Genomic DNA, 15,966 nt, shown 5'->3' on the forward strand with positions numbered 1-15,966 from the left:
TCAATTGGCTGGTGAGCTATAGCATTAAACGTATAGTACGGCTGAACCTGCTTGCAGCTGCTTTTAATTGACGGTATTATGTGTACTGGTGTTTCACTTACGCCTGTCGAATACTTCACCAGCTGCGGGTACTATTCAGTTAGATTTTCTTATTACGTCTATTTACGCGTCATCGCTGAAAATAAATTCATGGATAGCAACGATTTCACAAATTACAAATAAAAGACAGCTGACCTAATATTTAACTACAAAGCTGAATTGGAATTAAGCCACTGTGACGCGGTTTTAGAGGTATGTACAGGATGATTAATTCTAATTTATTGTGAAAGGCTATGGTTCAAAAGTTGAGCAAAATTGAATTTTCTTAAAAAAAACTTTTCAATTTTTTCCTTCTATGCCTTATTCAGTCCTTTGAAATTCTAATGATAGCCTTTGAATCAGAACTTTAATCTAAAAACATTTTCAAGCTTTCACGATTGAATAATTAGGCTCCTTTGAATTTGCACCTGAATGGTCAGTCATGAGTAACAATTATGTTTCGTTATTTGTGTAAGTCATTTTCCCTGATCGTTTTGTTATTGTTTGCTGACTCCGTGGAATTGGGTGAAACGTGCATTAAGGCATTAAAATTTATTCGTCTTACAGTTTCGCTAAAGATTTGGTGTACAAAAAATGAATAACAACATAATGAGCATATCGATTTTCATTAGCTTAGTCAATAACTTGAACTATATTTCGAGACTTTGAAATTACAAAACATCAACATTTACAGTTGCGTTTAAGCGACATTTTTTTCACCTGTTATAATAGAAATGCATAATATTGGGATCCTCTGAAATGTAGCACTGCCTGAATGACGGTACAGGCTTTTAACCACTTGTTCTTTTATTTTTAATCATCGGCAACTAATGTTATATTTTAAATATTATTCTAAATTAAATAAAGGTCGCTAAAATTAAAAGTATCGAAATAGATCGCCTTTTATCAGAACAACATGGAAAATGGAGATGTTGTATGCTAATTCTTGAACTGTAGATTTTTGGAAGCTCTGTGTAGAAAATTAGAGTGTATTTATGAAACCTGAGGTTTTATTCACATCATTCATTTTGTTTTATCTTACAAACATTATTTTTTCTGGTGAATCTGATTCAATCTGTAAACGACATTTATGATAAAGATTCGTGTGATTTGCGCCGGAAAAATGACTACCAAGCATACACATATGCTGCCACACATCATTGATCGGCATTCGAAGAACAGCGCTCCTCTTGACCAAACTTGGAACTTCTGAAATTATTTAATTCGCACAGAAAGTTGTTGTGTTTTACGAGATTACGTGCTGTATAAAACGTTTCTTATCGAGATTTTTCTCAATAAAACTTCAGTATTAACGTGCGGTCGTAATTTGATAATCATGAAATAACTCACCTGCGATTATTTAACCGCATTTTAAGATCGGTCTTGTGAAAGACGCGGATTGTCATCACGGCGACAACCAAAGTTAACCTTATTCTCATTTTTTAACAAAAAGAACGCCACGGTGTTTTGTGTTGACTTGAACGTTTACAGCCATTTTCCGTCGCTAATATTGGTTCTTAAGTGTAATGCTGCTTTTTCTGAACAATAATTGTAAATAAGTATCTACTTTCGCGGTGAAAATGTCAGAGGATCCAGATCCAGAGTTGTACAGGTTAGAAGGTGAATCAAATCAGACCGGAGGTCTGATCATTCGTAAAAAGGCTTCGGATCATACCTTCAAGAAACCGCAACCGTCTGTATTAGGATTAGACAAACTAGCAGAGCGTAAGCGAAGAGAAAATTCGCAAGAACCTGGCAGCGCCAGGTCTAGTCCTAGCACTAGCCAATCGCCGGATCACAACCCTGATCCCAAGGAACGCAAGTACCGCCTTCATGAGGAAGAAACTCCAACTCATACTGGTGGAGTAAATTCAGAAGCACGACGAAGATTCGAAGACAGATTAAGTCGTCAAAGAATAGATGCTCAAGATCGATTGTATAGGGAGAGACGTAGGAAGGATAGGGAACGTGATAGAGATAGAAGTCGAAGCAGAGACAGCGTGCGTCAAACGCCGATGAGATTTAAAGACGAACCTCAAACGCCAAAATTCAGAACAAAGGTAAGCAATAAAATCTGTTATTAATGTTTATATCCAAGAATAACTAAATCTATGAAAACTTGTTACTTAGTCCAAGTGCATATCCATGATTACCTTCTCTCAATAACTTTTATACGAGATTCAGAATAGTTTCTGCTTTTATGAAAGTTCTATTATAATTGATATGACGCTCTGGAATTTTAAATTTCAGGACTCAACTTCTCGAAGTAATTGGGACGACGACGATGATTTTGAACCACGAAAATCGACATGGGATCATCCAACACCAAAACTTTATGGATCCAAAGATCCGAAAGACAGTGTAAGGAGCGAATGGACGCCTTCGTACAAGTATAACTCTTGGATCAAAGAGCGTAAAGCATCTGGAGCAACTCCGATGACCGATGGCGAAGAAAGAGAGATGTGGGAAGAAGAACAGAGAAGGTATATCAAACTTCATTACCACCAATACCATGTATCCTCGAATAAATTTTTTTATATTTCTGTTTTTAGCTACCTAAAAATATTATGATTTTGGTTCTGACAATAATCGTTCGTATTTTCAAATTTTTTTTAGTCTATTAGATTGAACGAAAATTATCACTGTTACTCTAATATTTTTTCAATCCGGGTAAATTTCAGACTGGATCGGGAATGGTATGCTTTAGATGACGGAGAAAATCGTCCATTTGCTGATGTCTCCGAAGAGTATGCACAAAAAAAGGAAATGGAGATGGAAGCAAAGCGTGAGAGACGAGTGTCAGCTCAGCAGCGACAAATAAATAAGGACAACGAACTGTGGGAGCGCAACAGAATGTTGACTTCGGGTGTAGTAAGTTCCCTGGAACATGACGACGATCCTGATGACGAAGCAGAAGCCAGAGTTCATCTATTAGTTCACAACGTAGTGCCGCCTTTCTTAGATGGTGAGAAGCAAGATTTTTAAACCACGTTATATTCATTACAATGTTTTCAGGTAAAATTTGCAGTTCTTGCTTCATTAAGTTTAGTAAAACCTCATCTGTCTCACTTAAATAATCTTTAAAAACAAAAAACTCTTTCGTTGAAATGATATGAGATTGATTAGGTCGCATCGTGTTCACAAAGCAGCCTGAGCCAGTGGTACCAGTCCGGGATCCGAGTTCAGACATGGCCGTGGTTGCACGAAAAGGATCAGCTTTAGTACGGGCCTATAGGGAGCAGAAAGAACGCCGTAGAGCGCAACGTAAGCATTGGGAATTAGCAGGCACAGCAATTGGAAACATTATGGGAGTAAGCGGTCCTGACGGCAAGCCAGCCGAAGGAGATCAACAAGGCCAAGATACTGACTTCAAAGCAGGGCAGAAGTACGCTCGTCACATTAACACTGGCGAAAGCTCCGGCGATTTCAAGCATAAGACAATTCAGAACCAGCGAAGAAGTCTCCCAGTTTTTGCAGTGAGGCAGGAGCTGTTAAATGTTATCAGAGAAAATAGCGTTGTTGTCATAGTTGGAGAAACTGGTAGCGGAAAAACTACTCAGCTGACACAATACCTGCATGAAGATGGCTACAGCCGTTACGGTATCATAGGTTGCACTCAACCGAGAAGAGTTGCGGCCATGTCTGTAGCTAAGCGAGTATCCGATGAAATGGCTACACCATTGGGGGAAAAAGTTGGCTATGCAATTCGTTTTGAAGATTGTACTTCAAAAGAGGTGAGCACTGGAGATTTAATTAATCTAGAAAATTTTCTGGGAACATTCTGCAACAATGCCATTTAATGTGTAACAGAATTCTTCGTAATACTGTTACAACTTTAATTTTGATTGCGAAAATTTTTGTTCCATCAGACTGTCATAAAGTACATGACCGATGGGATTCTTCTACGAGAGAGTTTAAGAGAGGGTGATTTGGATCGATATAGCGTTGTTATCATGGATGAGGCTCATGAAAGATCTCTGTCCACTGACGTACTATTTGGACTACTGAGAGAGGTCAGCTGCTATTTCTTTTTACGATTTATTTCTCCTGTTGTCCTTTGGTTAGTTCACACAATCCTAATGCAAGATATTGGTAAACTTGATTACGATTTCATTTCGAACTCAGTGTAACAAAATATGGGCATGATTTATGTCATCGATAGCAAACTTGGTACCTTCAAAAACGAGCGTTCTTATCTTAAATATCATGATTATACCAGATTAGGTAGTTTAACATTATCATGTTATCACAGTGGTTTATAATCGATGAAGTGCAGTGGAAATGAAAAAAAAAAAAATCGAAACAAATACTGAACACTAAAATAGAATATTTATTCAGAAATTTATTCAAGTTTTGGGTGAAGCAACATATTTCTTCGATTTAACAATTTCCCCTCACTTTTCTTTACATTGTTACAGTAACAGTTACACAAAGAATTACTAGTCATTGTACTTGACAATATCAACAGTGTTATTAATGAGCAGATATCATTCTATGCCCTATGATTACCGGCAGAATGATGTCGTTGCTGTTTAGAAAGATAAAGCAGTGCTCCTGCGCTTGCAGAAACGCTTCCCCAACGTATTACAGCATTTTGCATCTCTCTTCTTTTCCAAATTTCTTTATCAGGTACAGAATGACCATAACGACACCATCGAACAAAAGACCGACTCGCTGTCCATTTGTAAGAGCCTTTTGATGCACAGTTTATCCGTTCAATTATTATTGACGAGGCATTAGGGCTTTCTTTTGAATCATCTGTATTGTTTATTCGAATCTCTGTAGCATCGGCCCAGAAACTTTGCAAAGTACTAAATATTATTCCTCGACCTTTATTCTGATACTTGTTGTTTGCCTTGACAAGGTGTACCACCATAGCTTCCTTTTTTTCTCCAGCTACCTCAGAGAATTCAAATATTTATTCATGGTAACTATAATTCACAGATGATATAAAGTAAATAAAACTGTGTTTTTGATAATGTAAAAAATATAAAGTATGTATTTAAGTAAAGTAAGCATTTTCAGATGAAAAGTTTCTGTTCACTAATAGGAACTATTCATTTAAAACTCGTGAAATTATTAGTCACAATCCAGTTCACTTAGTTTCAATTATCTCATTAACGTGATAAATGAAGTGAAACTGTTACCTTGCCTATGTATTTGACTGATACTAGATTATTGTTGTTGAATAGTTGAATAAAAACTTTAATTAAATACATACCCGGCTGCTCTATCCATAGAACAATGCCGTACTCCACAGTAGCTGCTATATCTTTATTAACGTTGCGCCCATCATTTTTGTTCGTAGCACGTAGCTCGAGGATATAACCAGAATCAAGTACATTTTCAAATAAGTTATACTCTTTTTTCGTAAACCAACGAGAGTCTCTCAATGGAAACAGTCTTGTACTTTCTAATGCTTTTCCACGATATCCACTGCATCCATTGCTTTTATTCCCCAATAATAACGACTTAAAAAGTCGAGCTGCCATTGATTATCATTTAAGGCTTGAGTCACAATAACAATGAGTGTATCTGGTGAAGTACGGTTCGGTTATGCTATCTAATCTATATTGCAAATTGTCTAAGGCAATAATCTTGAATCACATTTTTATTTTTTACTGGCCTATTCACGATTTGCGATTACTTTATCAGATTATTAACCGTCAATGTATATTATAGGTGGTGGCACGTAGGCACGATTTGAAGCTTATAGTAACATCGGCAACTATGGACTCGACGAAATTCTCAGCATTCTTTGGCAACGCAGCTACTTTTGCAATTCCTGGTCGTACTTTCCCAGTTGAAATAATACATGCCAAGAACTCAGTCGAGGATTATGTCGATGCTGCTGTTAAACAAGTCTTACAAATTCATCTCCAACCCCGAAGTGGAGATATTCTGGTATTCATGCCTGGACAAGAAGATATCGAAGTAACATGCGAGGCTCTCAAAGAACGTCTCGGAGAAATTGATTCTGCACCTCCACTCTCCATACTCCCAATCTATTCCCAGTTACCATCCGATCTTCAAGCTAAAATATTTCAACGAGCGGAAGGGGGCTTTCGTAAATGCGTTGTGGCAACAAATATCGCAGAAACCTCCCTGACTGTGGATGGCATAGTATTCGTCGTTGACTCAGGGTACTGCAAACTGAAAGTCTATAATCCAAGAATAGGTATGGATGCGCTACAGGTATATCCTGTCTCAAGAGCGAATGCTGATCAAAGAGCAGGTCGAGCCGGTCGTACAGGACCAGGACATTGCTATCGCCTTTATACGCGTCGCCAGTACATGGATGAGTTACTTCTTACTGGAGTACCAGAAATTCAGAGAACCAATTTAGCCAACACGGTCCTCCTTCTGAAATCTCTTGGGGTGCAGGATCTACTTGCTTTTCACTTCATGGACCCTCCACCTCAAGATAATATACTGAATTCTTTATATCAGTTGTGGATCTTAAGTGCTCTGGATCATACAGGACGCCTTACTCCACTCGGACGTCAAATGGCCGAATTTCCTCTGGATCCTCCGCAGTGTCAAATGCTTATCGTCGCCTCTCAGCTTGGCTGCACTGCTGATATTCTCATCATAGGTATAAAATGCGGAACTTTTTTACTCCATTTGAATCTATCCTTGGATGTTTTAGTACCTAATTATTTATCATTTATGTTTCTGCAGTTTCAATGCTCTCCGTCCCATCAATCTTCTACAGACCAAAGGGGCGAGAGGAAGATTCAGACTCTGCTAGAGAAAAGTTCCAGGTACCAGAATCGGATCACTTGACATTCCTGAATGTATACAACCAGTGGAAATCCAACGGCTATTCAACCTCTTGGTGTAACGACCACTTTATACATGGGAAAGCAATGCGAAAAGTGAGAGAAGTGCGTCAACAACTAGAAGAGATACTTAAGCAACAAAAAATAGAAGTTGTAAGCTGTGGCACAGACTGGGATGTGGTGAGGAAATGTATTTGTTCAGCATATTTCCACCAAGCTGCACGTCTCAAAGGTATAGGAGAGTACGTTAATTGTCGTACAGGAATGCCTTGTCATCTTCATCCTACGTCTGCCTTGTTCGGCATGGGATTCACCCCTGACTACGTTGTTTATCACGAGCTAGTAATGACTGCCAAAGAATACATGCAGTGCGTTACCGCTGTTGATGGTCACTGGCTAGCCGAGCTTGGCCCAATGTTCTTTAGTGTCAAAGAGACAGGGCGTAGCGGTAGAGCCAAACGACAACAAGCGCTTCAGCATCTTCATGAAATGGAAGGGCAAATGAAGGTTGCCGAGGAAGAAATGCGGCTAAGAGCGCAAGAGCAGCTTGAAAAGGAACAAGCTTCAGTGAGAAAGTAAGAAAATTATCACACTAAAATGAGATTAAAATTAAAACCGTAATTTTTGTACCTGAAATTAAGTGAAGAATTAAAGTGTTCATTCAAAATAAAAATTTTTTCTCACAGGAAAGAGATTTTAACTCCCGGTGTAAGAGACCCTGGCACACCAGTAAGTTATCGGAAAACTCCCGGCCGATTCGGATTGTGATCAATTATAAATTTGCAAGTAATATACGGTATGTTTTCCATGTAATGACTCGTCTCTTGCGATTAGATATTTTAAGTAAATGTTAAGGAACAAGAATCCATTTCTGAAAAATTTATATATATGGACCAGATTTTACTTGTATCACGTTCTCTGGCTTTCGTTTACAATACTTTTTCTGAATTCTACTTGATTATACCTAGGTGTAGCATATAATGTCATTCGAATATCATAGTATATAAGAAATTGTAATGAATGTACGAATTAAAATATCAACGGACTATATTAGAGGGAAAAAGTGAAGTACAAACTTATTTTGCAATCCAATATTTCACAGAGCGAAATCGAAATACAGCGAGAGTCATTTTTGTGTACACTTGACTGATAATAATAAGAAAGCAATAATAAAAAAGTGAATCAGCCTATCTGATCACCGTTTTAAGATATTTATTGGGAATATGTGTTATTTAATCATGCAGAAATTTTCATTATGTTATAATAGTCTCCCTGGTTATAATCATCTGGGTGTTTGTTCTGTAACTTTGCCACTCCGAAAGGCATTCCCGGGGCGGTGCGTATTAAACTGTTTCCGTCGATAAAAACACACGCGTAATCTACCTAACTGAAATCTAACCTAAAAACCGGCATTACTTGCCAGCTCTTAAAGGACATTCGTGATCAGAAAACTTGAAAAACTATTTAGAAGTAGTATTAAAGTTTCGAGATACAGGCACTTAATTGATAAGTAAGTGATCATATGTTGAAAGAAGTTGTCAAAACTGGTTTTCAGCAATTGTCAGCCTTCGAACTAAACAGAAAGTAATCGAAGCTATACTAATTTTTAATGTGGAATAAAATTGCTTATTTTGTTAATCTTTAAAGGAAACATGGTCGTCCGTCAGTATCAGGAAGAATTGAAGTACCTAGAAAAAATCAACGATTACTGCTGGAGAATTAAAAAGGGGTTTCAGCCAAATATGAATGTGAGAGTACACCAATGCAATAAATATTCTTATTTTGTAATTTACACTATTTTCAAAATCAAATTTTGCTCCAAAACGAATCAAGGTCGAAGGTATATTCTATGTAAACAATACCCTGGAACGTCTAATGCTAGAAGAATTACGCAATTCCTGCCGACCTGGTATGGTAGGTGGATTTCTACCAGGAGTAAAGCAAATTGCTAATGTGGCTGCTTTACCTGGCATTGTAGGGAGGTCTGTCGGATTACCAGATGTTCATTCCGGATATGGATTTGCCATCGGTAAGCCATAATATTTACTTCCATATCTATTCTCTGTTTCTTAATGAGTCTGAACTCTTGTTTTACACTACGTTAAATTAACCATCTGAGATAATGATTTAAATTTTCTTATTTACCTCAGGCAATATGGCGGCATTCGACATGAATGATCCCAAATCAATAGTCTCCCCTGGAGGTGTAGGATTTGACATAAACTGTGGCGTAAGGCTCCTTAGGACTAATTTATTTGAGAAGGATGTCCAGCCTATAAAAGTGCGTCAAATAATTACACAATTTTTCACATTGAATAATTTCAAAGGTTATTTCGATGCATGTAATTGTCTCATCTCAATTAGAAATCGGTAAACAATTATATTTTTTAGGAACAACTAGCTCAAAGCATGTTCGATCACATACCTGTTGGTGTCGGATCAAAAGGAATCATACCCATGAATGCCAGGGATTTGGAAGAGGCCTTAGAAATGGGAATGGATTGGTCTCTTCGTGAAGGTTTCTTGCCCAAAATACATATTTCATTTTGTGATAGTCAGTAAAAAACTGTATTCGATTCATATTTTTTTATCCAGGCTATATTTGGGCAGAGGATAAAGAACACTGCGAGGAATATGGTCGTATGCTCAATGCAGATCCTTCAAAAGTGTCAATGAGAGCTAAGAAACGTGGTCTGCCACAGGTACGACACATGCCATTGAACGGTGTGATATCACGTTTCTTAAGATAATGCTTTATAACATTTTAAACAAATTTTGTTTACAGTTGGGTACGCTAGGTGCAGGAAACCATTATGCGGAAATTCAAGTAGTCGAAGAAATCTATGATAAATGGGCAGCTAGCAAAATGGGTATTGAAGACAAAGGACAAGTTTGTGTCATGATTCATTCTGGCAGCAGAGGATTTGGACATCAAGTTGCTACTGGTAAATTTTTATTTATTGTGGATAATAGATATCACTAACTTGATGCAATTAATTGCTGTTTGAGAACTATTCCCTTAGAATGCGTTTAGTCAAACGACATTTCCTCATACCATTACGAAAATGATGAAGTACTTTATCAAAACATATGAGAAAATTTTTCATGTCCATATAATTTATAGATGCTCTTGTACAAATGGAGAAGGCTATGAAGCGCGATAACATCGAAACAAACGATCGGCAGTTGGCATGTGCACATATTCATTCAACTGAGGGACAAGACTATTTAAAGTCAATGGCTGCAGCAGCAAATTTTGCTTGGGTTAATCGTAGTTCTATGACGTTTCTTAGTAGACAGGTGTGTGTATACAATTTGCAAAACGACATAAATGCAGACTGCGATGCTATATTTAGATTTCTAATGATAAGTAAATTTTCAGGCGTTCGCAAAACAGTTTCACATGTCACCTGATGACTTGGACATGCATGTAATTTATGATGTATCCCATAACATTGCCAAAGTTGAAGAACACATTGTTGATGGCAAACAGAAAACTTTACTAGTTCATAGAAAGGTAATATTAAACATCTTTACTGAAGTAAGAGCGATACTCTCATACCATTCTCATGTGTAATGTGTGTAAACATGTTTTATTAGGGTTCAACACGTGCTTTCCCACCTCACCATCCGCTCATTCCAGTTGATTATCAGTTGACGGGACAACCTGTATTGATCGGAGGTACCATGGGGACATGTAGTTATGTTCTCACAGGAACTGAAGAAGGCATGAAAGAAACTTTTGGGTCAACATGTCACGGAGCGGTGAGATTTTTCACAAATTCTCGAATAACAAGTTAACTTTTTGTGTTTAGATTATTATTATTGCTGCAATGTATTCGTTGAGGAAGGTCAGAAGGTCCTCGACGAATACATTGAAGCATTCCACCTCAAGGGTCTCAAAATCACATAATTATTATTATTATAAAATATCAGTACAGTGCAGTGTCGCACAGTTCCAATATTATCTCACCATTTCCAGGGCCGCGCATTATCGCGTGCAAAGGCACGACGAAACTTGGATTACAAAGACGTATTAGCCAAACTGGAACAATCTGGCATATCGATCAGGGTTGCATCACCGAATTTGGTCATGGAGGAGGCTCCTGAATCTTATAAAAATGTGACTGATGTAGTTAACACATGTCACGCGGCCGGAATATCCCGAAAATGCATTAAACTGAGGCCTATTGCTGTCATAAAAGGGTAAATTTACAGAAAAAAAATTGGAATTCCCGGATTTTGTGAAATTGCGATTGACATAATAATCTTGCGATATTTTCACAATGCATTTCAGTAAAGCGTAACCCTGTTATAGAAGGGTTGGTTTATTGTCAATAATAAAAACAAATCGCAAACCTTATGCAACTTAACTGTGATATTTCCTTAATTTATAATTTTTAATTATTGAACGGTTGTAATTTATTTTACCCATTCTTATTGACAGTTAATGCAGTTCTTAATAAATACAGCAGTAGGCGATGTTTATTATTGAGTTAAATTTATAATTCATTCAAATATAACTTCTTCGTCTAATACAATCAGACGAAACATTGTTAGTTTTCACAAATATGTAATTATTAAGCCGCTTACTATAATCATTTGCATTGAAAATTTAAAAGAAAAACAAGTGCTTGGGCTGATCTTGAGAGCTGACTCAAAAACTTCCCGCTCCGATGCGTTTACAGGCCATAAAAATAAATAAATAAAATTGTTATTTTTTTTTTTTTATGACCTCGTAAAAGAAGAGTTGTCACGAAATCTCGAAGTTCGAGTTATTTCTGAAGCTGCTATAGACGTATTTTGATTGGCTGTCGATGTCGTGTTCGGAGTTTGTTTATGTGCGTATTTCAGATCGTAGCAAAAAGTGAGAAACAATTGCAGCTCATCCGATCACGATCGTGTCAGATACATTTATTTAGCGACGCGATCGTGTCAAATAAACTTATTTAGCGACAAGAGTGAATAAGTGATGGAAAAATTTAGTAAGAGCGATTTTACGTCGAGCGAGGAACTCGATGCGTTAACGGCGGGTGATAATACAACAGACGTAATAGTAATATTGTTATTAAAAAAGTTATAAGACAATTAAAGAAAAGCGCGCGCGGTGACCCTAGTGATGGTAAAATGAAGTGACTTGAAAGCTGAATCATCCGAATCTATTCATTCGTTTCAGAGATCGAATAAAGAATTGATCACATACGAACGCACACACACACATGCCAAGCCATCCATCTGAGCATGGTCGGAGACGATTCTTTAATCTTAAACTATCGACATTTAGTGATAACTCACCTTTTCGTTTTAAGGTCGGTTATAGTAACTTGAAAATAAGAGCGGGAAGTTAAAAGGAGAAACAAAGAAGCGATTTAAATTCACTAACTTTTTATTTTGCTTTTGTTAACATTTAAACAAAAAATATCATATTATACATACGTAACTAGATACAAACTATGTACTACCTTGATTACAGCAGCAAAAATTTTTAATAATATTGTTACAAATAGTTTTGTACAAGAAATTTAATTTTCACTTCAGATATGTGAAAAATGATGACGTCATATTGTGTACAATCTCAATCTTAATATCTGCAAACATTAGTTCACATATAAAAAAATTGATGGTAAAACATAATCTAAGAGTCAAAATGGCGTACAAGTACCTCCGGCCACCTGAAATGCAATAAATTCGGTTCGTGGCTAAAGCCATGAATCTACATTTTCTAAGCAAATATTGAAATGAATCTTTGGAGCGTGCAGCGCTCACAAAAACCTCTACATATTATATTCTTAAACGCCATCAGATGATACGAATTCATTTCGATAAATTTCGGAACTATGAATGCACATGCAATTTTTGTATGTATTTATTGGTTTCTTTTTCCCATGTATTTCTTTTATGGCCAAGTATCAATCGGTCTACACGCGACTTGTAATATGGTTAAGAGTGATGATTAGTTATCTTGGTGTTTTTGATTGAGTGGAAAAACTCAATCCAGATTGAATTGAGCTGCGATAAACTCTGCCGCAGCCTATCGTTGAACAGGTGGAGACATTGGAAGGCCAGGTGAGCCCATGTTAGAAACCGCAGAGTTTGGCCCCAACAAAACTTGTTTCTGTTGCGTTCTCTGCACTTCCTCCATTTGTGCTCTCTCAACTTCAAAAATTATGGGCGCAAACAGAATCGCCGACGAACTGAAGAACAACCAAGTCGCCGAACAGGAGAACCCGTATAATCCTTAACAAAAAATAACAAACATTTGACACTTTATGTAATGTGTTTTGATTTTTAGCTTCTGGGTATTTATGAATATGTAATATTGTATGGAATGCAAGAAAGTTAATCAACAGATTATTCACGATGATCTAAAATATGAAACCAACATGCTTCACTTGCAGTATTTTAATATCAAGATTCTGATATTTTTGAAAGGCAAAAAGATGATTCTTGAATTATTTTCCAAAGAACAGCAAAGTGAATCAAGTTTTATTTTCCATCTAGCCTAGGTGCATAATTATTACAACACTCTAAACCAAGTACAACTGTACATGTTCAGTACTAACGACGCATTTACCTTTAACGAAACTGCAAAGACTGGAGCCCAGTGTGTTTCCCAGTCGACGAACGTCCTCTGGGAACATTTCTGTGAGCCCGACGAGTCGTTCAACAAGGCTTTCATCCTATGTAGAAACATGGAAATACATTTTCCGGTAATATCACATGTTACACATGAAACATCTTACGCTGAATTCTTTGTTGAGAATCTAATGATTTGAGTGACGTTAGAAATGTTGGCAATGATGAGTATAATACGTGAAGTTCAGCAATTCATAATGCATATACAGTGAACATAGCCTTAATATCTAGAGAATTGAAATCTCTGAATGTACAGTTTGATTCGAACTAGAAAGAACGTGCGAGAAATGTTTGTACGTAACGCGTGGCTGTGAGGAACAGTTTGAAGCAAAATTCGGGAAACAAGTAGTCTAAAATTGATAAATAAGTGGGCAAACGGGTGCTCTGTCCCTGTTGCAATACCTCTTCATCATCGTTATCGTCCGGGAGGATCGACTTTACTTCTGGAGAGCGTGCGTCGCTGCTGCCCATTCCGCTGTCCAACTGATCCAATTCTTCAACTGAAGCCATGTACGCAATAATAAAACGATAGTTTATATATAAATTAAGGAATAACGTTCACTCGATAACGCTTCGCCCTGAGTGAACTTATCCCTCCTGTCCCTGTCCTCGTCGGCCCTCGTGCGGACGGCTTTTCTCAACGTTCAGCTTCGGCTCATTGGCTCGGCTAATGCCGCCGCCACAACGTCAATCAAAACCAATACGCGAGGGACGAGCTACGGGGGAAGCAGAGGGATATTTGAACTAGTTTTACGGACAACGACTTACACGCCGCGTGAAATTGCTCCCCAAAAGAAAGACCATAGGATTAAAAATACGAGCTATCTTCTTTGATATTACTACATAGAAAATAATGTCTCACGTCGATTGTTTTCTCGAAACAAAACTCGAATCAATAGTTATTTGCGTTAACTGATTCGTTGACTGTAGACAACTAAACGACTGTTAACTTCAGTCAAAGCTGTTGAAGACCCTATTAGGGATTTTTGTGTCTTGTGGGATTCATAGCCATATAAATGTGGGATTGCGTGTTAAACGACTTCCGCCGATAAAGACGCTACCGGATCGCTAAGACGACTTTTTATGGTCCCGGGCCCACTCAGGCCCACTTACCCGCAGAGTACCGGTCATGAAAACTTTTCCAGGGATAACGTCTTCAAATTCTTAACCCGTCAACGTTTGTACTGCAAGCGAGATTTTTCGAATCTTACGAACGTTGCTTGTGGTGTTCAATACACTTGGTCCGCACCATGTTTTTTTCAGGATAGTTGCAAGAGTTGAGCAAAATTTTTCCCTATAGCGTTTTTCACTGACTGCGATTTTGCTAGGATTCTACTTCTGCTATTATTCGAAAATTTGGAAAATTGCGTTCGTGTCGGTGCGCATCAAATGCAGTCAGTGAAAAATGCTATTAAATCAGATCCTAGGACAAAAATTTTGCACAAACTTATGAGAAAACATCATGCGTACAAAGCATGACCGAAATTACAAGAAATTACAAGTACACGGCATATAAGTTATAGCATTTTTCACTGGCTGCACTTGATACTTTATTGGACTGCGATTTTTCTAGAATCCGCCTCTGCACTTGGTTAAAATCTCGAGAGTTGCACTCGTTAGTATACAATAAAAGCTTGTTTATTTTTTCCATATTTGGCTTGGCTTAACTCAGTACTGCTTATTGAGCAGAAATATTAAAATAACTCCTCTGGAATATGATATGCCATTGAACTCGAGCTTACCAAATAAACACGTACAGTGAAAATTCTCTTGACGGACACTCCCAAACAACGGATTTCTCTTTACAACGAACAGTATAAAAATCTCCAGGAGTACAATTTACACGTTAATATTCTTCTCAATAACGGACATTTCTCAATAACAGGAAATATTTTTAGTCTCGAAGATGTCTGCCATGGGGAAGTTTCACTATATTTTCGAAACAGGTTTTTTTCTGCCGTTACTTCATATTTTTTGAGTCAGTATATTTTCTAACACTGTCGAACGTCCGTATCTTCATTCGTTCTGAACTTTTTGGTTGATGAAACGACAAATTGACGAATGTGGGGTAATTGTAAGCTGGAATGCGGTATGTATATAATGGCTTCAACAGTGTCTGTGCACAGATTCAAGTCAGACAAAACCGAATCGGATTCTCTAAAAATCAAACTTGTATATGATCGGTGCGATTCACACGACTTTCAAGCCATAGGATCGTTTTGAATATTCATGGAGATCCTACAGAAATCTTTGTATTTGCCGCTGAAATTCAACATAGTATCTACGCTTTTTTAGTGTGACTGAATACGCAGGCAAATGTGACAAACCAATACATGTGTTTATTGTACAAATACACGCAGGAATGTATCTTATTTCAGGCTTAAGCTGAAATCTTATTGCAGCGGTGGATGAAAGGACGAGTATCATTGGTCATTGATAACAGAACATTGTATAGTGGGGGGTATTCCAT

The 15,966-nt window shown here is 37.5% G+C and overlaps 4 protein-coding genes across 7 annotated transcripts; 2 read left to right on the forward strand and 2 right to left on the reverse strand.

Annotated features, from left to right (window-relative positions):
• The first annotated feature begins 1,282 nt into the window (after positions 1 to 1,282).
• Positions 1,283 to 8,071, forward strand: l(1)G0007 (ATP-dependent RNA helicase l(1)G0007). 4 transcript variants are annotated; one of them, XM_046629138.2, is made up of 8 exons: positions 1,283 to 2,138; positions 2,329 to 2,561; positions 2,760 to 3,043; positions 3,205 to 3,812; positions 3,948 to 4,091; positions 5,761 to 6,673; positions 6,760 to 7,040; positions 7,123 to 7,345. In XM_046629138.2, the coding sequence occupies exons 1-8, from the start codon at positions 1,659 to 1,661 to the stop codon at positions 7,201 to 7,203; spliced, it is 3,024 nt and encodes a 1,007-aa protein (XP_046485094.1). In that variant the 5' UTR covers positions 1,283 to 1,658; the 3' UTR covers positions 7,204 to 7,345. The 4 variants fall into 4 exon arrangements, with proteins under 4 accessions (XP_046485094.1, XP_046485093.1, XP_046485095.1 ...); XM_046629137.2 differs by adding an exon at positions 7,547 to 8,071 and having other exon boundaries at positions 1,287 to 2,138; positions 6,760 to 7,435; XM_046629139.2 differs by lacking the exons at positions 1,283 to 2,138; positions 2,329 to 2,561 and adding an exon at positions 7,547 to 8,071 and having other exon boundaries at positions 2,910 to 3,043; positions 3,225 to 3,812; positions 6,760 to 7,435.
• Positions 4,413 to 5,673, reverse strand: LOC124220371 (lethal (1) G0469). Its single transcript, XM_046629146.2, has 2 exons — positions 5,300 to 5,673; positions 4,413 to 4,974 (listed from the first exon to the last, which is right to left on the reverse strand). Exons 1-2 carry the CDS (start codon positions 5,568 to 5,570, stop codon positions 4,571 to 4,573), a joined length of 675 nt encoding a protein of 224 aa, XP_046485102.1. The 5' UTR covers positions 5,571 to 5,673; the 3' UTR covers positions 4,413 to 4,570.
• Positions 8,072 to 8,208: 137 nt separating the features above from the next.
• On the forward strand, positions 8,209 to 12,616 carry RtcB (RtcB RNA ligase). Its single transcript, XM_046629141.2, has 11 exons — positions 8,209 to 8,370; positions 8,508 to 8,608; positions 8,694 to 8,889; positions 9,011 to 9,141; positions 9,252 to 9,378; positions 9,456 to 9,562; positions 9,646 to 9,805; positions 9,985 to 10,160; positions 10,243 to 10,377; positions 10,461 to 10,625; positions 10,843 to 12,616. The coding sequence occupies exons 2-11, from the start codon at positions 8,513 to 8,515 to the stop codon at positions 11,068 to 11,070; spliced, it is 1,521 nt and encodes a 506-aa protein (XP_046485097.1). The 5' UTR covers positions 8,209 to 8,370; positions 8,508 to 8,512; the 3' UTR covers positions 11,071 to 12,616.
• mge (translocase of outer mitochondrial membrane 22 homolog mge) lies at positions 12,229 to 14,160 on the reverse strand. Its single transcript, XM_046629147.2, has 3 exons — positions 13,899 to 14,160; positions 13,435 to 13,540; positions 12,229 to 13,097 (listed from the first exon to the last, which is right to left on the reverse strand). Exons 1-3 carry the CDS (start codon positions 14,004 to 14,006, stop codon positions 12,892 to 12,894), a joined length of 420 nt encoding a protein of 139 aa, XP_046485103.1. The 5' UTR covers positions 14,007 to 14,160; the 3' UTR covers positions 12,229 to 12,891.
• Between the last annotated feature and the right edge of the window lie 1,806 nt (positions 14,161 to 15,966).

The sequence above is a fragment of the Neodiprion pinetum genome, chromosome 5, assembly GCF_021155775.2.
Source record: "Neodiprion pinetum isolate iyNeoPine1 chromosome 5, iyNeoPine1.2, whole genome shotgun sequence".
NCBI lineage: Eukaryota > Metazoa > Arthropoda > Insecta > Hymenoptera > Diprionidae > Neodiprion > Neodiprion pinetum.

Coding starts and splice junctions, on each gene's coding strand:
- LOC124220371 (XM_046629146.2), bottom strand. CDS start 5,570: ATGGCAGCTCGACTTTTTAAGTCGTTATTATTGGGGAATAAAAGCAAT. Junction 4,975..5,299: donor TCTATGGATAGAGCAGCCGG/GTATGTATTTAA, acceptor TCTCTGAGGTAG/CTGGAGAAAAAAAGGAAGCT.
- RtcB (XM_046629141.2), top strand. CDS start 8,513: ATGGTCGTCCGTCAGTATCAGGAAGAATTGAAGTACCTAGAAAAAATC. Junction 8,609..8,693: donor GGTTTCAGCCAAATATGAAT/GTGAGAGTACAC, acceptor AAACGAATCAAG/GTCGAAGGTATATTCTATGT. Junction 9,142..9,251: donor AGGATGTCCAGCCTATAAAA/GTGCGTCAAATA, acceptor TATATTTTTTAG/GAACAACTAGCTCAAAGCAT.
- mge (XM_046629147.2), bottom strand. CDS start 14,006: ATGGCTTCAGTTGAAGAATTGGATCAGTTGGACAGCGGAATGGGCAGC. Junction 13,541..13,898: donor ACGATAACGATGATGAAGAG/GTATTGCAACAG, acceptor GTTTCTACATAG/GATGAAAGCCTTGTTGAACG. Junction 13,098..13,434: donor TCTTTGCAGTTTCGTTAAAG/GTAAATGCGTCG, acceptor TTTTTTGTTAAG/GATTATACGGGTTCTCCTGT.